Below are 17,822 nucleotides of genomic sequence, written 5' to 3'. Positions count from 1 at the left end.
ATCCATCAATGTTTCATCACAAGACATTGTCACAACATGATATGGTATGCTTGAAGACATTCTCAGGTGCCCACCTGGTGCTACTAAAAAAAGAAAGAAAAAAAAGTAAAACCAAAAAGATAAAACTGACCCACCTACCCTATTATTAAAAAGCATGTAATAGGAAACGGACATATATTTGTTTTTTCCCTTAAGAGCCGAATGCTATGAGTGTTCACCCATGCATCCATGGGTATGATGCTACACCAAGACAGCCAGAGGCAGCAGTACATGACCATTACCTGTCCATTAAGAATACTTGCTGAATCTTCAGAAACATGACTACAAATAGTTTCCTCTTTCGGACAGAAAGAGATATTTGGACCAGTTTTATTCCTCACCATGCGAGGTTCATGTTAGGGGTATATATGAAGCAAGATGGTTGTACTCACAAAGACTGGAGTGACTTGGCAGCGTACTGCAGGGCGTGGCCCTCAAACTCCTGCAGGTGTTCCTCAGTGTTGGAGGTGATGCTGGTCGGGGAGGAGGGGATGGAGCTGCTGGTCCCCAGAGTGCTCTGAAACGGAACAACAGAGTTTGTGTGGAGTGTTTGAGAGTATGTGAAGCTGAGAGACCAAATGTGAGAACTGGTTAGTGTTTGTGCGTTTGTAAGGGTGATGGAACTGGCAGTACCCAGAGTGCTCTGAAACAGAACAACAGGGTTTGGGCGGAGTTTTTGAGACATGTGAATACTTGATAGTGTACATGTGAGTTCGTAAGGGTGATGGAGTGCAGTGAAACAGAATGACCATGTCCATCTGGAGTGAATGTCACTCGATCTAAGTGCATATGACAACCCAGATAGCATTCAGACGTTGGCCCAACGTTGGCAATGGTTTTGCCAACATTGCCAACATTGGGCCAACGTCCGAATGCTATCTGGGAATATGCCTTGGTTTGACTACAGTTGACTATGTGACAGGATGTGTGTGCTTCGAGTTATGTGAGAGTACATGTGAGCGTGGGTTTAAGTGACTAAGTGAGAGTGTCAGTGCATGTAAGTGCTTGTGAGTGTATGTGAGTATGCCCTGAAACAGAACTTCTGTGATAATCTGGGGTGTTTTGACACAATGTGAGTGTATGTGACTCTGCAGGAATGCATTTGATTGGAAATTGGTTTGGTTAGATATCAAACTGAGAATGTTACATGATTGAGGTGATGGAAGAATGGAGTTGGTGGTTCCATGAGTGCTCTCAAACAGAATATATGGGTTAATGCTTTGGACTTATTGTGAGTTTAAGACTCACTAGTTGAGACTACGAGTGTGCATGTGGCAGAGTTTATGTGACTCGGCAAGAGTGCATGTGAATTTGAGTTTATATGACTCTGTGAGTGTGAATGTGAGAGTATGTGAGCTCATGTGACACCATGTTAGTGTATGTGAATTTGAGTTTATATGACTCTGTGAGTGTGAATGTGAGAGTATGTGAGCTCATGTGACACCATGTTAGTGTATGTGATTCCGTGAGAGTGAATATAAGTGTATGTCACTCTTTGAGAGTGCATGAAAGTGTATGTGATTCTGTGACAGTGCATGTGAGAGTATGCCAGTCCATGAGAATATATGTGAGTATATGTGAGTTTATGTGACTCCATGAGACGTATAGACTGGGAAGCCAGAAGTCAAAGTGAGAGCGGTAAGGTTAACTGTAAAAAAGCATCAACATTTAAATTATCCTGGAAGACTCTGTCTCTGACCTCAGTACTATGCATTAATAATAACATCTTCACCATGAAGGGTTCCCTGTTCAAACAATTCAGTAACATTGGTTGAATTCCTATTCAGAAACTGAAACCACTTTCTCCTCAAAATTAAGTTTTTTATGATCATAAATAGACATTGTTCCATGATCTGAAATAAGATAATAACATGCAAAATATAACCGATTTTAAGCAATTTAATCATTATTGCTACAGTTTTCAATTATTTGATGAATATTTATGATGATCCTCTTGAGGAAATTTCCTTTGTTGAAACAACTCATGAAGATAATTCCTGTATGACTTTGAAGTTGATCTTCTAAAAACTGACAATATCGGTCGTGATTCCATCCTGGATGAAGAGTATGAGTGTTATAGATTCATCAGTTTCAAACTGTAAACTAGACTGAAAGTGCTTCAGACAACAAACTGCATCCTGTAAATATTTCCCTAACAATGATTTATAAACCTAGTGGACAAAATATGTCAGCAGAAAATATGGGATACAACTACCTCTGGTGCCAAAGTGTCTGAGAAAAGGCTGCTTTGGCAAGAAGAATCTATTTGAGACTATTTCAGGTGCAACTTTAACACGGCCATTTCAATAATCTGACAGACTTCAATAAAAAACTCTTTTGTTCTGGACAGCACGGAAAAGGAAATGTTTCAAATTCAGAAAAATATGGCCTTTTTCCCCCATTGAGAACAAACATTCAATTATTCCCTGCATCTGCATACACACCGACAGGCTTAGCTGTTAATCTTCTATGTCTATGCACCATCATTTCCTCATTTGCCGTATGTCAACTCTGGCAATAGATCCTTTAAATTTTGATTTTGCTCGGACAAATTGCGGCAATATTCCGGTTTGGTAGGAGTCAGTGTGTCAGATGCTAGTTATAACGGAGGGTGATTATGAGAGAAGGTTGGACGCGTTGAGTGATTAGCCTGGCACTGAAAGGGTGCAGGCATTGATGTTTGAGCTTCATGGTTAGAATACAGGCTATGAGATTACGAGGGGAGAATTGATTCTGCTCTACAGCTTTTTATCCTGGCCGACATCACCTTGTCTGGTGATAGGCCAGTTTTCAGGCTGGTCAGTGCTGAAAGGACTGTGTTGGGATTGTGGAGGTTGTGTGCATGTAGGGAGAGGACTACAGCCACTGCTCAAGATGTCAACACAACAAAGCCTTCGGGATACTGTTACACAGAACATGTGCTTAACAGCCATGGTGTTGATGTCAGTGTGTGGAGTAGGAGGCATGGGGAAAAGAGAGAGGGCGGGATAGATGAAGGGGAAAGAAAATAGGTAGAGAGAGGTGAGTGAGTGAGTGAGTGAGTGAGGGAGGGAGGGAGGGAGGGACTGACTGACTGACTGAGTTTGGTTTGGTTTTTACGCCGCTTTTAGCAATATTCCAGCAACATCACGGCGGGGGACACCAGAAATGGGCTTCACACATTGTGCCCATGTGGGGATTCGAACCCGGGTATTCGGCGTGACGAGCCAACGCTTTAACCATTAGGCTACCCCACCGCCCCTGAGGGAGGGAGGGAGAGAGATTGAGAGCGAGTATGGTTTTACGTAATTTTTAGCAATATTTCAGCAGGAAAACAACAGAAATCGGCTTCCCATATCGCACCCTATTGTGGTGAATTGAACCCAAGACTTCAGCATGTTGGGAGAGAGAAAGGAGAGAGAAAGAGAGGATGGAGGAGGTGAATGGATGAGCAGAAGATGGGAAGAGAGAGAAAAGGCCACATAGAGGAGAGTGAGCGAGTGAGTGAATTCGGTTTTACGCTGCTTTCAGCAATATTCCAGCAATATCACGTCAGGGGACACCAGAAATGGGCCTCACAAAGTGTGCTCATGTGGGGAATCGAACCCAGGTCTTCGTTGTGACAAGTGAATGCTTTAATCACTAGGTTACCCCACTGCCCCCTTAGAGAAAGAGTGTAGGGAAATTAGAGTTGGTATGACAGATGATGAGAAAGATTTGAGTGGAAAATAGAATGAGGGTGAGTGAGTGAATGAGTTTAGTTTTACGCCACTCTCAGCAATAATTCAGCTATATGGCGGAGGTCTGTAAATAATCGAGTCTGGACCAGACAATCCAGTGATCAACAGCATGAGCATTGATCTGTGCAATTGGGAACCGATGCCATGTGTCAACCAAGTCAGCGAGCCTGACCACCCGATCCCGTTAGTCGCCTCTTACGACAAGCATAGTCGCCTTTAGTGGCAAACATGGGTTGCTGAAGACCTATTCTACCCCGAATCTTCACGGGTCTAGAATGAGGGTGTGGGAAATGAGTGAAAGTAGTGGGGAAAAGAGAGAGAATCTGAAAAATGAAATATACAACTTTATGGATGACAACTTCTTATTTATTGCATAAAGCGACGTTTCGATGTAGATTCTTCATTATCAAGCTTGATAACAATGTAAGAATCTACATCGAAACGTCGCTTTATGCAATAAATAAGAAGTTGTCATCCATAAAGTTGTATATTTCATTTTTGAGTCACCAACTTCTAGAATGCCCATTAACATCAAACAATTGGAGAGGATGTGGATTATACATTTAGGAGTGGGAAAATAGACAGAAAGATAGAGATAGTGGAGACAGTAATGCATCAGATAAGAGAGGGTGATTTAGAGTGGAATCAAGGTGAGGCTGGTTGAGTGTAAATGTCGGTGAGGAAGTGAAAGTAACTATGGATATATTGTACCCTGAACAGAATTCAGTGAAACACAAGAACTTATTCATCACTCTTTGGAATATACATTTTGAAAGGGAACGAAAAGGAAAAAAAAAATTTGGAATCAATCTTTTATTAATAACTTTATCAAGCAACACACAAGGGTTAACCATCTCTTTAACAATGTTCACTCCAGAAAGATGCCAGCAGAGCTAAAGGGTATTCTTCTACAACATTTCCAATTTAAAATCACTGACATGCATACCGACAGAGATCAGATAAAAAACCCAACCTTGATAACAAAAGAAAGAACAAAATCAAGATTGAAACCTAAAAACAAATATGGTATCAGAAATCAAATTTCCAGATTTATTTATTTTTTATTCTGACAACACAGTAGCCTCGGGCATCGAGCGACTGTGGCTTAAACTAGCACTATGGAAGCTTAATTACAAACTTGTTGCCAACAATTCTGTTGAAGAAGCCAACAATTGTTCGCAGCATTTCCACGAATATTCCTGTCGACCAAGAGCCTGCAAGCAAGTGATTCCTTCAAACGAACAATTATCACAAATAAAACTGGCTTTAGTCAAAAGTGGTAATGACAAACTAAATGATGGTTTCAGCATGATGAATTGATATCTGAAGCTAAGAACAAACTTTAAAATTTGGCAATTAAAACAGCAATGTTTGTATTCAAAACAAAAGATTGAAAAAACATTTCACATCTCAGAAAGAATCTTGAAAATGCTTTGGAAAAAAAACAACTTTAATGACAGACATTGAGCCTCATTACAAGGCAAAAGGGTGAAAAAATTCACTGCATCAACTACAAAATCAATCTGTTATTACACCCCAAGCTTGAAAATGGTGACGATAAATTGCCGTTCTGAGCTACAGTCCTAATTTTACCCATGTCGGGCTGCAGCTATTACCAACAAAATACTGTTCCATAAACATCTCCGCAATGGCCATTACCCCATCGGCCGTGAGAAAAACCTTTTATCTGACAAATATTTCAAACAAGGTGCTGCAGTTAAACCCAAACAGCACTGTTCCGAGACAGCATTGTGTAATTCAGCAGGGTAGGTTATTTTCAGCTAGAGCAGACCCTCACGACGAGTTGCATTTTATCTCAAAATCCTTCTGTGTTTGGATTTGTCTTGTCCACAGAAGCTAAGAAGGAATCTTTTTTCCCCCATTATTCAAAGTGAGAGTGATACTTAAAATTATCAGTTTCAGACACTGTATTTCATGTCATCTGTTTTGTACTTACGTTCCCCAACCATGAAGACAATTTGCCAAAGACATTCCTAACACAGGTCATGTGATGAAGGGTTTTACTGGATCCGCTAACTACCAACATAGGCTGTTGTTGACCAAATTCTTACACTGTGAAAATCAAACTTGCTGAGGCTGATATTTGCCAGAAGTCTATATTTTTCGTACCTGTGGCCGTTGTCAAATTCCAGGGCAACATAGAAACTAGGGGTGGGCGATTCGAACTTCACAATATATATTGTGGTACACTTTTCGTGAACCGGTTCACCTGATACAATCGGTCGGCAATTTCCGTGACCATGATCGGTAATTTTTCGTGATGTAGTCAAAATACTAATATCATTATTATACATTAATATATCTAAGAAAGTTTATTGGTCATATAATTGCATTTGCATGACTTTCAAACCATATAAATGAAAAAATAGATTGGTACCGGCACTCGTATTGATAAACAAACCAAAATGGCGGATGCCGCTGCAGACGCTTTTCTTCAAGTTCCAAACTTTGGAGCGAAGTCTTCAATTTGAAAACTTTTTCAATTGATCTCTTGTGTAATCAAATCTGAGTCCTGACAGTGACCAGTGGCATTGTTTCAAAGAAAGGAAACAATAATTTCATTACCTTAACCCATGTGTTACACTTTCACAATATATTGCAAAACATATTGCAATATGTCAACACATATCACAATATATCGCAATATGAAAATTTCGGCAATACCCAACCCTAATAGAAACTGTTTGTGTATCATTGAAAGATAAAAACATCCCTATCAAAAGTTTATTAAGTATTTGTCACTCAACATTAGCTGAACAGTGAGATGCCAGGAGGATCTGTGGATGACAAATCATCTTCCATCGCTTGTGTGTTGGATGATGCACAGAATTTGAATGATTTCAAACTTTACTGAGCAACTGCAGACTAACTTAACCATTCAAAATTCAATGAGTTTTTAAATCTTTTCAGTGGCCTCTTAGACATTTAAATAGCATTATCAACAGAAGTCATTTACATGGCAAAAGCAAAACCCTGTCGCTCCAAAAGAGATTGAAGGTCATAATCAGATGGTTTTGTGCATCATAAGATACTAACATTCGCTGCATCAATCCTTTCACTCATGGATTATAGAAACATAATAAGGGATGTTAGTCCCAACTTACCGATTCGCTTGCAATGGAGATGGATCTCAGTGTTGTTTGCTCAGGGGTCAAAGGTGAAGGTGGGTCCCGCTGAATGGTCCCGCTCTTGATATGCCAGTAGTAAGCGCCATCGTCATCTAGGAACACACATTTCACACAGTAAAACCATGCACTGTTCTCACTGAAATTGTCTGCATTAACACACTTCCTGTGGGTTTGGAGCAATGTGCAGTATGCGAAATTAACACGGGTCCTATGGTCCCTGGCTAGTAAAAATTCATCAGGACCACTAAATGATAAGTTTGCAGTGGTGCTGTCGGAATGTGAATTTTGTATTGATAGTTAAAATCTACGAATGTTATTTTGGAGCTGTTAAGTACAGACAGGACCACTAGTTATTGTCCACTCACTTGTCCTGTGGTCTAGTGGGAAATTTTGAAAGGTTCCTTTCCTTAAATGTCCCTTGCATTTATACTACCTACATCAAGTTAAAGAACACCAACAACTGGAAGGATGTGTCAGATACTTGATGGGCATTTAGAAGCTGGAAGGTAACATAACAACGTATGGTATTGGAATAACCACCAGCCATGACATATTGTCATATGAATCAATAAAGTCTTCTGTAACTCCTTTTGGGTAGGAAAACCAAGTTCTATGGATAGTCAACTTCTTTATTGCAATGAGTGCGACGTTTTGGTGTATGTACTAACACTGCTATCAAGCAAGTCACTTGCTTGATAACGGTGTTAGTACCTATGCCGAATTGTCACTTGCTTGATAACAGTGTAAGTACCTACACCGAAACATCACTCGCTTGATAACGGTGTTAGTACCTATACTGAAACGTCACTTGCTTGATAACGGTGTTAGTACCTATACTGAAACGTCACTTGCTTGATAACGGTGTTAGTACCTATGCTGAAACGTCACTTGCTTGATAACGGTGTAAGTACCTACACTGAAACGTCACTTGCTTGATAACGGTGTTAGTACCTACACCGAAACGTCACTTGCTTGATAACGGTGTTAGTAGCTTCGCTGAAATGTCACTTGCTTGATAATGGTGTTCGTACCTATACTGAATGTCACTTGCTTGATAACGGTGTTAGTACCTACACCGAAACGTCACTTGCTTGATAACGATGTTAGTACCAATGCCGAAACGTCACTTGCTTGATAATGGTGTTCGTACCTATGCCGAAACGTCACTTGCTTGATAACGGTGTTAGTACCTACGCCGAAACTGTATTCATTGCAATAAAGAAGTTGACTATCCATAGAACTTGGTTTTCCTTCATCTTTACAATTTCTAAAATGCCTCTCAAAGACGTTCTTTTGGGTAGTGTATGTTGTAACACAACAGTGACTGAGGGGTTTACGGGGCTAAATGGCTCAGGACTAATAGTCTTCACATTTTTCACAGAAGCAAACTAGTTCTATAAAATACTCATTCATCAAAGAATCTGTAAGACCAGTAGAATAGCAAAGGTTGAAGATTTTCTGATACACATCATCATAAAGACGTGACGTTTATTATTTCTACTTGTGTTTCTGCAACTCAGGTCAGGAAAGGGAAAACATTAATTTTCTCTACGAACATCTGAATTCTAACAAATACTCAGTACTGGCAAACAGTATAAAAATTATTAGTTTTTATTTGTCCAAATTTATCAAACTTTGTTTGACGAGCATGGGCTGCACAATCTCAAATCTTTGATTGATACACGTCTTCTCTGATTGTTGTCACAACTAAGCCTTATCTTGAAAATATTGTGGATCCATTAAAGAGAAAAATTCAAATATTTTTATTTGTGCTGGTTTATTTTCTACGAGAGTCATCTGAGTAAATACAGCTTCTGTTTGATGATAAGTAATGCTGAGGCATTAGGAATATAGGAACTGCTTTGATCCCCTGTTTAATATCCCTCTGCCTGTCCCTAGAGGCCATAGTGTTTCATGTCGAGGATGAAGATTAAAAGAGCACAAAAATAACAAGTTTACATGTGCATATCAAAATGAGGGAAAAATAATTAAAATAATAAATGAAACATCTAATCTGTGACTGTAAAGTTGAAATACTAACTATATACTATACTAACGATCGCTGCTCCTTCTGTCACACGGAAAAGGAAATAATTTCTTGTTTTGGGACTGTGATGTAATTCAATAACTTGGTGATGATGTGAGTGTGTATTGTCCAGAGTGGGCAGAATTGATACATTTTGGAGCTAAGGAGGCCACGTAAACAGATAAAGTGCTCAATTTACTTTCACTTGTTGGCAAATTCTGCATTTTCAGATCTAAATTAAAAAATGAACCCACTGTTTTCATGTTTATGATAAAGAAGATGTTTCTATGATAATTCATAAAAAATTATGTTGCTTTCAAGACAGGTTTTCAGCAGAAATTCTATGCAGTGACACAAACATTTTGAAAATAAGGAACAGTCTATACTTAATATAGTTTCACACTTTAGACTTAAATGTCTTTGACCAAGCATTTTCCAGCACTACACAGTTGTGATACATGCAGTATACATGTATTTACATTACCAGAGAGAAGCAAAAAAGAAATGTGTAAGATGTACTGACAAGTTGTGAAATATTCTTTTCATGTTATGGGCTGTCTGCTTCCGTGAGCTAATCTGTTTTGTGTGACAGGTACTTCTCTTTATATACAAAAAAGAAGCCCCTTTCCCTACCTGAAAAAAATACAAACTAAAGCATATTGCTTGAAACCCCACAAACAACCTGAAAGGAGTACATTATATACTTTATGGCATGAAATGGTGAAAAAACTGACATTAACATGGAACATTTTTACACAAAAAATGGCACCGCGGCAGATCATGCTACTTCACAAAAGCATTGCTCGAATAATTTCATTTATAGAAAATTGACTTGAGGCTGCACAAGGTCAAATTTAATTTTTGTCCCTTTTGGAAATAGAAGTCAATAGTAATCTTGGACTGAAAAGAACTTGACTAAATACAACTCCATGCTGCACTCCTTGTCACAAGTAATGAAACGCTTCCATTTTGGGCAACAGGAAAATGTCAAGAGGTATTAATGGACTTGCAAACTGTTTTCGAGCCCTGTTGAGAGTGCTTTTTGTTAGTGATATTATGCTAGGGCACTCGCTAGGAAGACTGTTCCAATAGATGCTATGGCTATCTTAACAAAATCTTTAACATCCAGCAGTCTCTCAGACAAAAATCAAGAAAGCTTGATATTGCGAGCTTCGATTCTCATACTTGAAAAACTTGCTTACAAAGTTATGGAAAACTTGATAACCTACTAAAATAATCTAAAGCTGAAATTTCGACGCAAAACTATTTTGAGATTTCTTATGGAAATAATTGTACTTGACACTTCCTTCCCAAGTTGTGAGTTTGGACGGCCCAGTAGTCATAGGTGCTGAATGTACTGTGCAGAGTTGTGTCCCTTCAACATGATTGAAATCCTATGATCATGAGTTTGAATCCCTTTTCACTAATTGTTTCTAGGTTTATCAGCACTATTCCCATGCTTGCACCATTTCACCAAAGTGTTAAACATCTGAGAAATGAATAGGGGTGAAACGGTATATCGTGGCATTAGTAGGACCGCAGTATTTTGCCTTTGGTTCTGTATACCGTAATGCAATCCAAAATTCGGCATTTACGGATTCCGCACCAGCATTTTATTAACCTTTCTAAACCTTTTCTAAACTGTCTAGAAATCAAATCATTTTGTCAAAATCTATGCATTTCTTAGCTAGACGGCTGCTATTTTCCCAGAAGTAAGTTCTCATATACCAATCCGAAACGGACCGAACCGAAGGCTTTGTACCACATTTCGTTCCGTACCGTGGTAAGAGCGACCGTTTCACCCCTAGATACAAACTACTTCAGGCTTACTTAGCATATTCAGCTGACACACCCTGATATCAATGGAACACTATTCAAAGAGGTGTTAAACCCCACTCACTCACTCAGTTCCCAAGGACCTGTGAAGGTCCGGGTTAGAATATTGATCTTCAGTAACCCATACTTGTCGTAAGAGGTGACTAACAGGATTGGGTGGTCAGGCTCGCTGACTTGGTTGACACATGTCATCGGTTCCCAATTGCGCAGATCGATGCTCATGCTGTTGATCACTGGATTGACTGGCCCAGACTCGATTATTTACAGACCGCCGCCATACAGCTGGAATATTGCTGAGTGCAGCATAAAACTCATCTCACTCACTCACTCAGTTCCCAAGATTAACGACAGCCATAGTGCTGAGGTTGTTTTGTGGAACAGGTTCCTCACAACACACAATTTTCACAACACACCTTAAAAACATCCCCAATGTCTCTGGGGCCCATCGTCCCCTATAATGAATGAGCGGCCCCGACCATCTCGGCTCAACAGACATTTGTTCAACTAATACCCCTCATCTACTGCTGTCTCAACACAAACTCCAAACAACATATCATCAGCTGTGATTAATGAGCCTGAGGTTTACCCCCCAAAAAACAAATTACCCATCACCAAACAAAAACATGTCTTTTTTCATCACAGAAGCCACGTATTGACTCTTCTTTCAAAGTGTTTTCAGTAAACAAGCTACAAAGAAGGGTCGCACCACTGATCAAGAAGACAATGGTATGATCAATCTTTTCTAAGTACTAAAGCATAGTCGATTACCAAGAAAACCTTCAGGGAAAAACATTCTTCATGCCATTATTGAACTCTGGGGTAGGAACATCCTATTTCGTTGTCAGTACTCCTATCACACTAGTTCATCTCAATCTCAAGGTCCATGCATCAAAAGGGTGGGTTTTTCAGTCTTGATACAGACAAAGGTTATACCTTCTGGCCAAACTGCTGAGCTGAGATTTTCGCATTTGTTGATTCATCAAATTATCTAGCTGTCTGATCCGATTCATCTTCCTTTGATAAAGACCATGGGCTTACGCATAGAGGCTTTGTTTCAACACAGAGATTAGAATTTAAAAGCCTATTTTAAAATCTTGGAATTTAGTGAGGTACAAATTGTATTGATCACTATTTCTGGTGTTACAAAATGATGAAATCTGTCTGGATGTATTGACTAGCCCAAGTAGCTATTTCTAAATGTCTGCATAGTGACAAAAATTCCACAAAAGCTGCCTATAATTATGCAATCAACTTCAATCAGGATAGTGAATTCTATTTTATGGCATTTTAACAATTCAGTTGCAATACATTAACATAGGGACCCCAGAACGGAACCTGATACAGTGTGGGGAATCAAACCCAGGTCTTTAAAGTGTGGAAGATAAAAACATCCTTCAAGGTGTAATGGCATCATGCTAGTGTTTCATGTCTGGACAAAAATGTGCTTCTAGGTGGTAAAATAGTATTCTCATATTTCATACTAAGAAAAAATGTACTTCACTGTAGAAAAATGTATTCATATATTTTAAGTCTTCATAAAGTTCCCTTCAAGTGAATATAAGAGAATGCAAGTTGTTCCGTTAAAGTGATAAAATTTTATTGTAATATCTCATGCCAAGATGAGAACAAGTTCTTCACAGTTGTAAAAACAATTCCAAGTCCTTTGTGGTTGGCAAAAATGTAAACTAAATTTTTCTGTCAGATAAAATTTTCCTTCATGGTGGTAAAATGGAATCCTAACTTTTCATGTTCAGAGTGTGTGAGTGTGTGAGTTTAGTTTTATGCCACACTCAGCAATATTCCAGCTATATGGCGGCGGCCTGTAAATAACAGAGTCTGGACCAGTCAATCCAGTGATCAACAGCATGAGCATCGATCTGCGCAATTAGGAACCGATGACACATGTCAACCAAGTCAGCAAGCCTGACCACCCGATCCCGTTAGTCACCTCTTACGACAAGCATGGGTTACTGAAGATCAATATTCTAACCCGGACCTTCACAGGTGTTTCATGTCTAGACAAAAGTTTCCTTCATGATGGTAAAATAGTATTCCAATATAAATCATAATTCCTCACCTTCACACTTCTCCCAGCCAGGGGGCAAAATCTCGGAGCTGCTCTCTTCGGACTCACTGGTACCTGATTCTTCTGTGCTTGCCTAAAAGAAACACAACAATAAACATCAAAATCTCCACTTTTCAAATTACTAAAATCAAACATCTTGAATAACACTGAATTATTCACGAACACATAATCACTATGAAAGAATGTGTGGGAGAGTTGTTCATCAACATCAGATCCTGAACCACAGTTCCTTTTCCCTCCTGAAAAACAATCCATATTACCCGAGACATAATTAAACATTAACCACGTGAAAAAATATATGATCCCCACCATTTGATTACTCACATCCTGAAAATGTGAGTCTTGCTTAATTTTGTAATGCAATTTTGGAATTTCTCGCCCGCAACCTGTCTGAGGTCCTAAAATAGGCTAAGGTAAATATCATAATCAACATTTAAATTAGACTGATTAGTTTCCACGAGGGTAAATGTCCATCAAGGTTTCGGTCTGCTGCTCTTGGCACCATGCCTGGAATCTGGCTAAACATCTAAATCCCATTTACGACAACAACAAATGACAAGAGCGTCAGCCGAGGTCTCCACAGACTCATTATGTCTGCTTGACAACGCACCGAGTCTAATTGTGTTTGGATTCAATATTTCACTCAGGACATACAAAAACATGACTATGTTCTTAAAGAAGACATATATTGGTAACTTCTGTTCCCAGTGACATGTTCGGTTTCTCTTGAATAATGAGGTGTAATTGAGGCATTTGTGGATGATCCATGTCAAAGGTTTTCTGTTATTTCCTGGAAACTTTGTTGGTTTAACACACCTGCCTATGTTTAGCTAGAAGAAGTATAAGCCCCTTAATGTGTCTTTGAAAAGAAATGAAATTGAACTCATTTCATGAAAAAAGATTTTTACAAAAAACACTCTAAAAAGAAACCTTCTTTTCATTAGGTAGAAATGACAGCCATTCTACAGAGTACGAAATTAAAATATATCATTGACAAGAGTAATTTTGAGGCATAGAAGGAATTATCATGCACTTTCAGACAGTTAAAGCTGTTTGTTCCAATATCATTGGCAGGTTAGTACATGCTTTCCCTTCTGATTGAAAGCCTGGAGCCGTCGCTGTTTTTCAATGATACATTCAAACAAAATTTTGCTGCAAATTTGCCTTTTACGTTCAATCAAGATTTGTTTCTTTAATTAATCATGACTGGCTATTCTGTTGTTTTTGACATTTTATAACTCTGTCATCGTATCGCATGGTGACAATCACTGGATTGTCTGGTCCAGACCTGATTTGTTTACAAACAACATCGTACAGCTGTAATACTGCTGAAACAAATACACACTCATGATATATACACAATTTGACAATTGACTCCTCTTTAGCAGAGATTTCTAATGAATGTGGAAAGGGTTTTGTCGCTTTTATTCATTTTACAATGTCTCATTCTTTTGTTTGATATTCATCCTTGTGAGGAATGAGGATATGAAGAAATCAAGGCATTATCAATGCCTGTTTTGTTGTGCTGGGAACAGACACTGACACAGGGAGCACATTCTTAAAGACAAGATTTCATCTTGTATTCCATTTGAGGGTCATTTCTTATCTGGACTGCAACATGCATCAAATTTCCATTCCCAGATTTTAATGACAAATTTCACTCCTGGTTTTAGTTATAATCAAGCAGGTTGTGACTGTGTCTTGAAGAGTCAGTGTAACAGAGTGTCATGTATCTGTAAATAGTCAGACTTGGTTGTATATGATCGAGATCGTATTCATGTTTTCATGACATGAAAACGATCTTGATCGTTTTCGGCTGAGGCTGACTTTTAGAGTATGTTTTCTCTGTGATTTGCTGAGGCAAGTCATTCATTCTTGCTGGCAACTTATGGATATTTTGATTTCAAATATATATGGTTGAAGATGCAAATAATATGATATAGAAATAGATTATTCCTGGTAAAATAACAGTTTTGGATTCAGTTTCTTACAATCACTAAAATTCTGTCCAGTTCAAATGTTAACATGTGGATTAGGGAGAAAATGTACCACAGCTCAATGCTGTTATGGGCTTAGCTAACAAGACAAAAACACATGATAAAAAGACAATAATTGAATACAATCTTTGTAAATAAAACACTACTTAACATTACGAAAACTGTTAGTCATCAAGTCTGATAGTGTTATATCACACATTTCCAAATATCAACGAAGGTGTCGTCTCTCGTTCATTCACCAGAAGCAACGTGATGTAATATCTTTCTGTGTACTATATATGGAACACCACTTACCGAAAATCGGATACTACAAACAGGTTGTAGGTTGGGTGCACATTATATGCAAGTAAATACAGAACGTCTCTCATGCTGAAGTAAACTCTTTGAACTGTCCTGATTTATTGCTAATTAATGGATCACATTCCTTTAAAACTAATGGATTATTTTGTCCTGCATGGTAAAGTAGCAGTGTTCCAGTAATCAATCAGTATTGATGATCATCGTATTTCCAGTTTGAGATTCAACGATTCATTTTATAGTTAATAACCATAACTGACTTTGGAAAGAAAAATATTGAATATCATTTTGAAAATTCAACCACTGATAATTCATCAGGTAAGAGGGTGAATGATAATACATCATTATCAGAATATAACATCACCAAAGATATATTCTTAGATTTTCACAACCTCGTTGGGGGCGGTGGGGTGGCCTAGTGGTTAAAGAATTCGCTTGTCAAGCCGAAAAACCCGGGTTCGATTCCCTACATGGGTACAATGTGTGAAGCCCATGTCTAGTGTCCCCACCGTGATATTACTGGAATATTGCTAAAAGTGGTGTTAAAACAGACTCACTCACTCACTCACTCACTCACAACCTCACTACCATACAGCATCACATAAGGCTATAAGGGTATAACGGTTAAGCTGGCGAAATGAAATAGAGGCAAAGATATAACTTGATTAATAAACTAATAATTTGGGAAACTTAAAATCATGAAAATATTCTTTTTGACAAATTGATATTAACCAATAATTAATGACTGCTTGAAGGAACAATCCATTAAAACCAATAACTGACGAAGAAATCCCAGCCAACTCTAAAAATGGAGTTATTTTTACTGTTAATTTGTGAAACATCTTACACAAATGTAACCAATTCTTTATCACTTAACGATGACGTGCCAATCTATTTGTAGATGTAGTTCATCTCTACTGTCGAGCATGGGACACTTTTATCTTCATCTGAAGCTACACCAGGAGATGATATTTTACTAAAGAAAACACATATGTTTGGATATAGAGCAATTTGTTTCATTTTGTCCTCTAAACTCTGAAACAGTTCAGCCGACTCTTTCTTAATACTATTAATAGTGAGAGATCACCACTGCATTTATCACCAAAACCTATTGCCATTCCCCAATGTATGTTCAATTCTTTAGAAACACTGTTTTCTTTGTCCCAACATTCCATTTTGTCCCTATAAAAACCCTCAATGTTACTTTTAAAAATCATTTTCATAATACCATTAAAATAATCTTAAAATCTTGACTGAAATCCATGAAATGAAACAGCATCTGTTAATATTTGGAACTCAAATAATACATGTATTTTCAACTTCGGTGTGAAAGTTATAATTTAAAGTCTCAAAAAGTTAGTTCATACTTTGTTTGAATTTTGAGAACCCAGTCAAGTCTTTCAGAAAAGCTTTGATAGCAATTTTTTTCAGTCTGAGAGAAATATTTTTTCAATTGAAAAAGAATTCAAATCCCTCTAGGAATCTAGGAATGGACCTTTGCAATACATTGGCACTCTTTGTTCCCTTAGAGACTATTGAAATTGGGAACAAATTCACCAGCAACGGATGTACAACTCGGAAAAATACATTCAAATGTCTCGAATACAGGTAAGCAAGAAAGGTTTACTTACATCAACATATTCTGAAAAACACTGACAGCAAATTGTGTACAACTCTAGAGATGAATGTGACCAAATGCCTACATACGTGGATGTACTTCTTGCACAAGCTTTCTTTAAAAGTTCCCACCACTGAACAACCTAATCATGTACAAAAGCATTTGCTTTGAGGTGAACTTACATGCACTAGATGATAGGTTTTTGCTACTTAACACTGCTGGAGTTGAACATGAACTATTGATACTGAGCTGCTGTTATTTTGGTGAAAAGCAGGATTGAAGCAATAGTTGGCAAAAATTCAATGCTTTGGTAAAAACTGAATATTACCCATTATTAGGTTCCGTGTACTTGAAAGGAAACTAGGAATATGCCAGGTTAGAATTTAGAATAATGTGTTTCCTTCATTTAGGATTCAGTGTATGAAACAAACAGGTGACTGATGCCCCAGCACTTTGAAAAATCTGATTGGCATGTGAAACTGTGAAGCCAGACCAACTGTCCATGGTGATTAGATTGAAGGATAAATCAGAAGTTTGTAGTAATGGATTTTTATCACTGTTCAGGCCGTGTTATCTTGTCTATTTGAGAACATCTATTAACCTATCCAGCTTAAAATACAAAAAGAATAAATTTGAAAAAGGTTTTTAATTTTTGCTCCAGATTGCTCTTGTTTGCAGTCTCCATTTAAAAATATTCAAAGGCTGGGGGAAACAGAGTCATACTTTCGAGGTGGAATCGCATAGTTATTAAGGCCAATGCACTTTTGTGTTGGATGGTTTACCTACCAGGATTTTGGTTATTAGAATGTATAAGCATTTCTTAAAAGCCAAATAAATCATACTGATACTTCTTGGAGTCATAAACTACTGATAATTATTGACCTGTGCTTGGTTCAGTACGGTATTTAACAGTACTGTCTATCTTACCACGACCCATAATATAGCTTGACACTGAAGGACGATGGTTGCACTAAGATAATAAGGATATGGCTTAATTTCATTCCGACAGTTAAAGAACACACAATTCTCTCATATTACTATAGTTAATCTTCAGT

At 38.1% G+C, this 17,822-nt stretch overlaps 1 protein-coding gene across 1 annotated transcript in view; it reads right to left on the bottom strand.

Annotated features, from left to right (window-relative positions):
* LOC124286914 (amyloid beta precursor protein binding family B member 2-like) overlaps positions 1–17,822 on the bottom strand; it is a 130,891-nt gene that overhangs the window by 22,203 nt on the left and 90,866 nt on the right. The window contains 3 exon segments of the mRNA XM_046723402.1: positions 432–556; positions 6,884–6,999; positions 12,847–12,928. Coding sequence (XP_046579358.1) covers positions 432–556; positions 6,884–6,999; positions 12,847–12,928 — 323 coding nt within the window.

Source organism: Haliotis rubra, unplaced genomic scaffold (assembly GCF_003918875.1).
Source record: "Haliotis rubra isolate DU_JTF1 unplaced genomic scaffold, ASM391887v1 Scf1, whole genome shotgun sequence".
NCBI classification, from domain to species: domain Eukaryota; kingdom Metazoa; phylum Mollusca; class Gastropoda; order Lepetellida; family Haliotidae; genus Haliotis; species Haliotis rubra.
The sequence above is the reverse complement of the archived record's forward strand: the minus strand, read 5'-3'. Positions and strand labels throughout refer to the sequence as shown.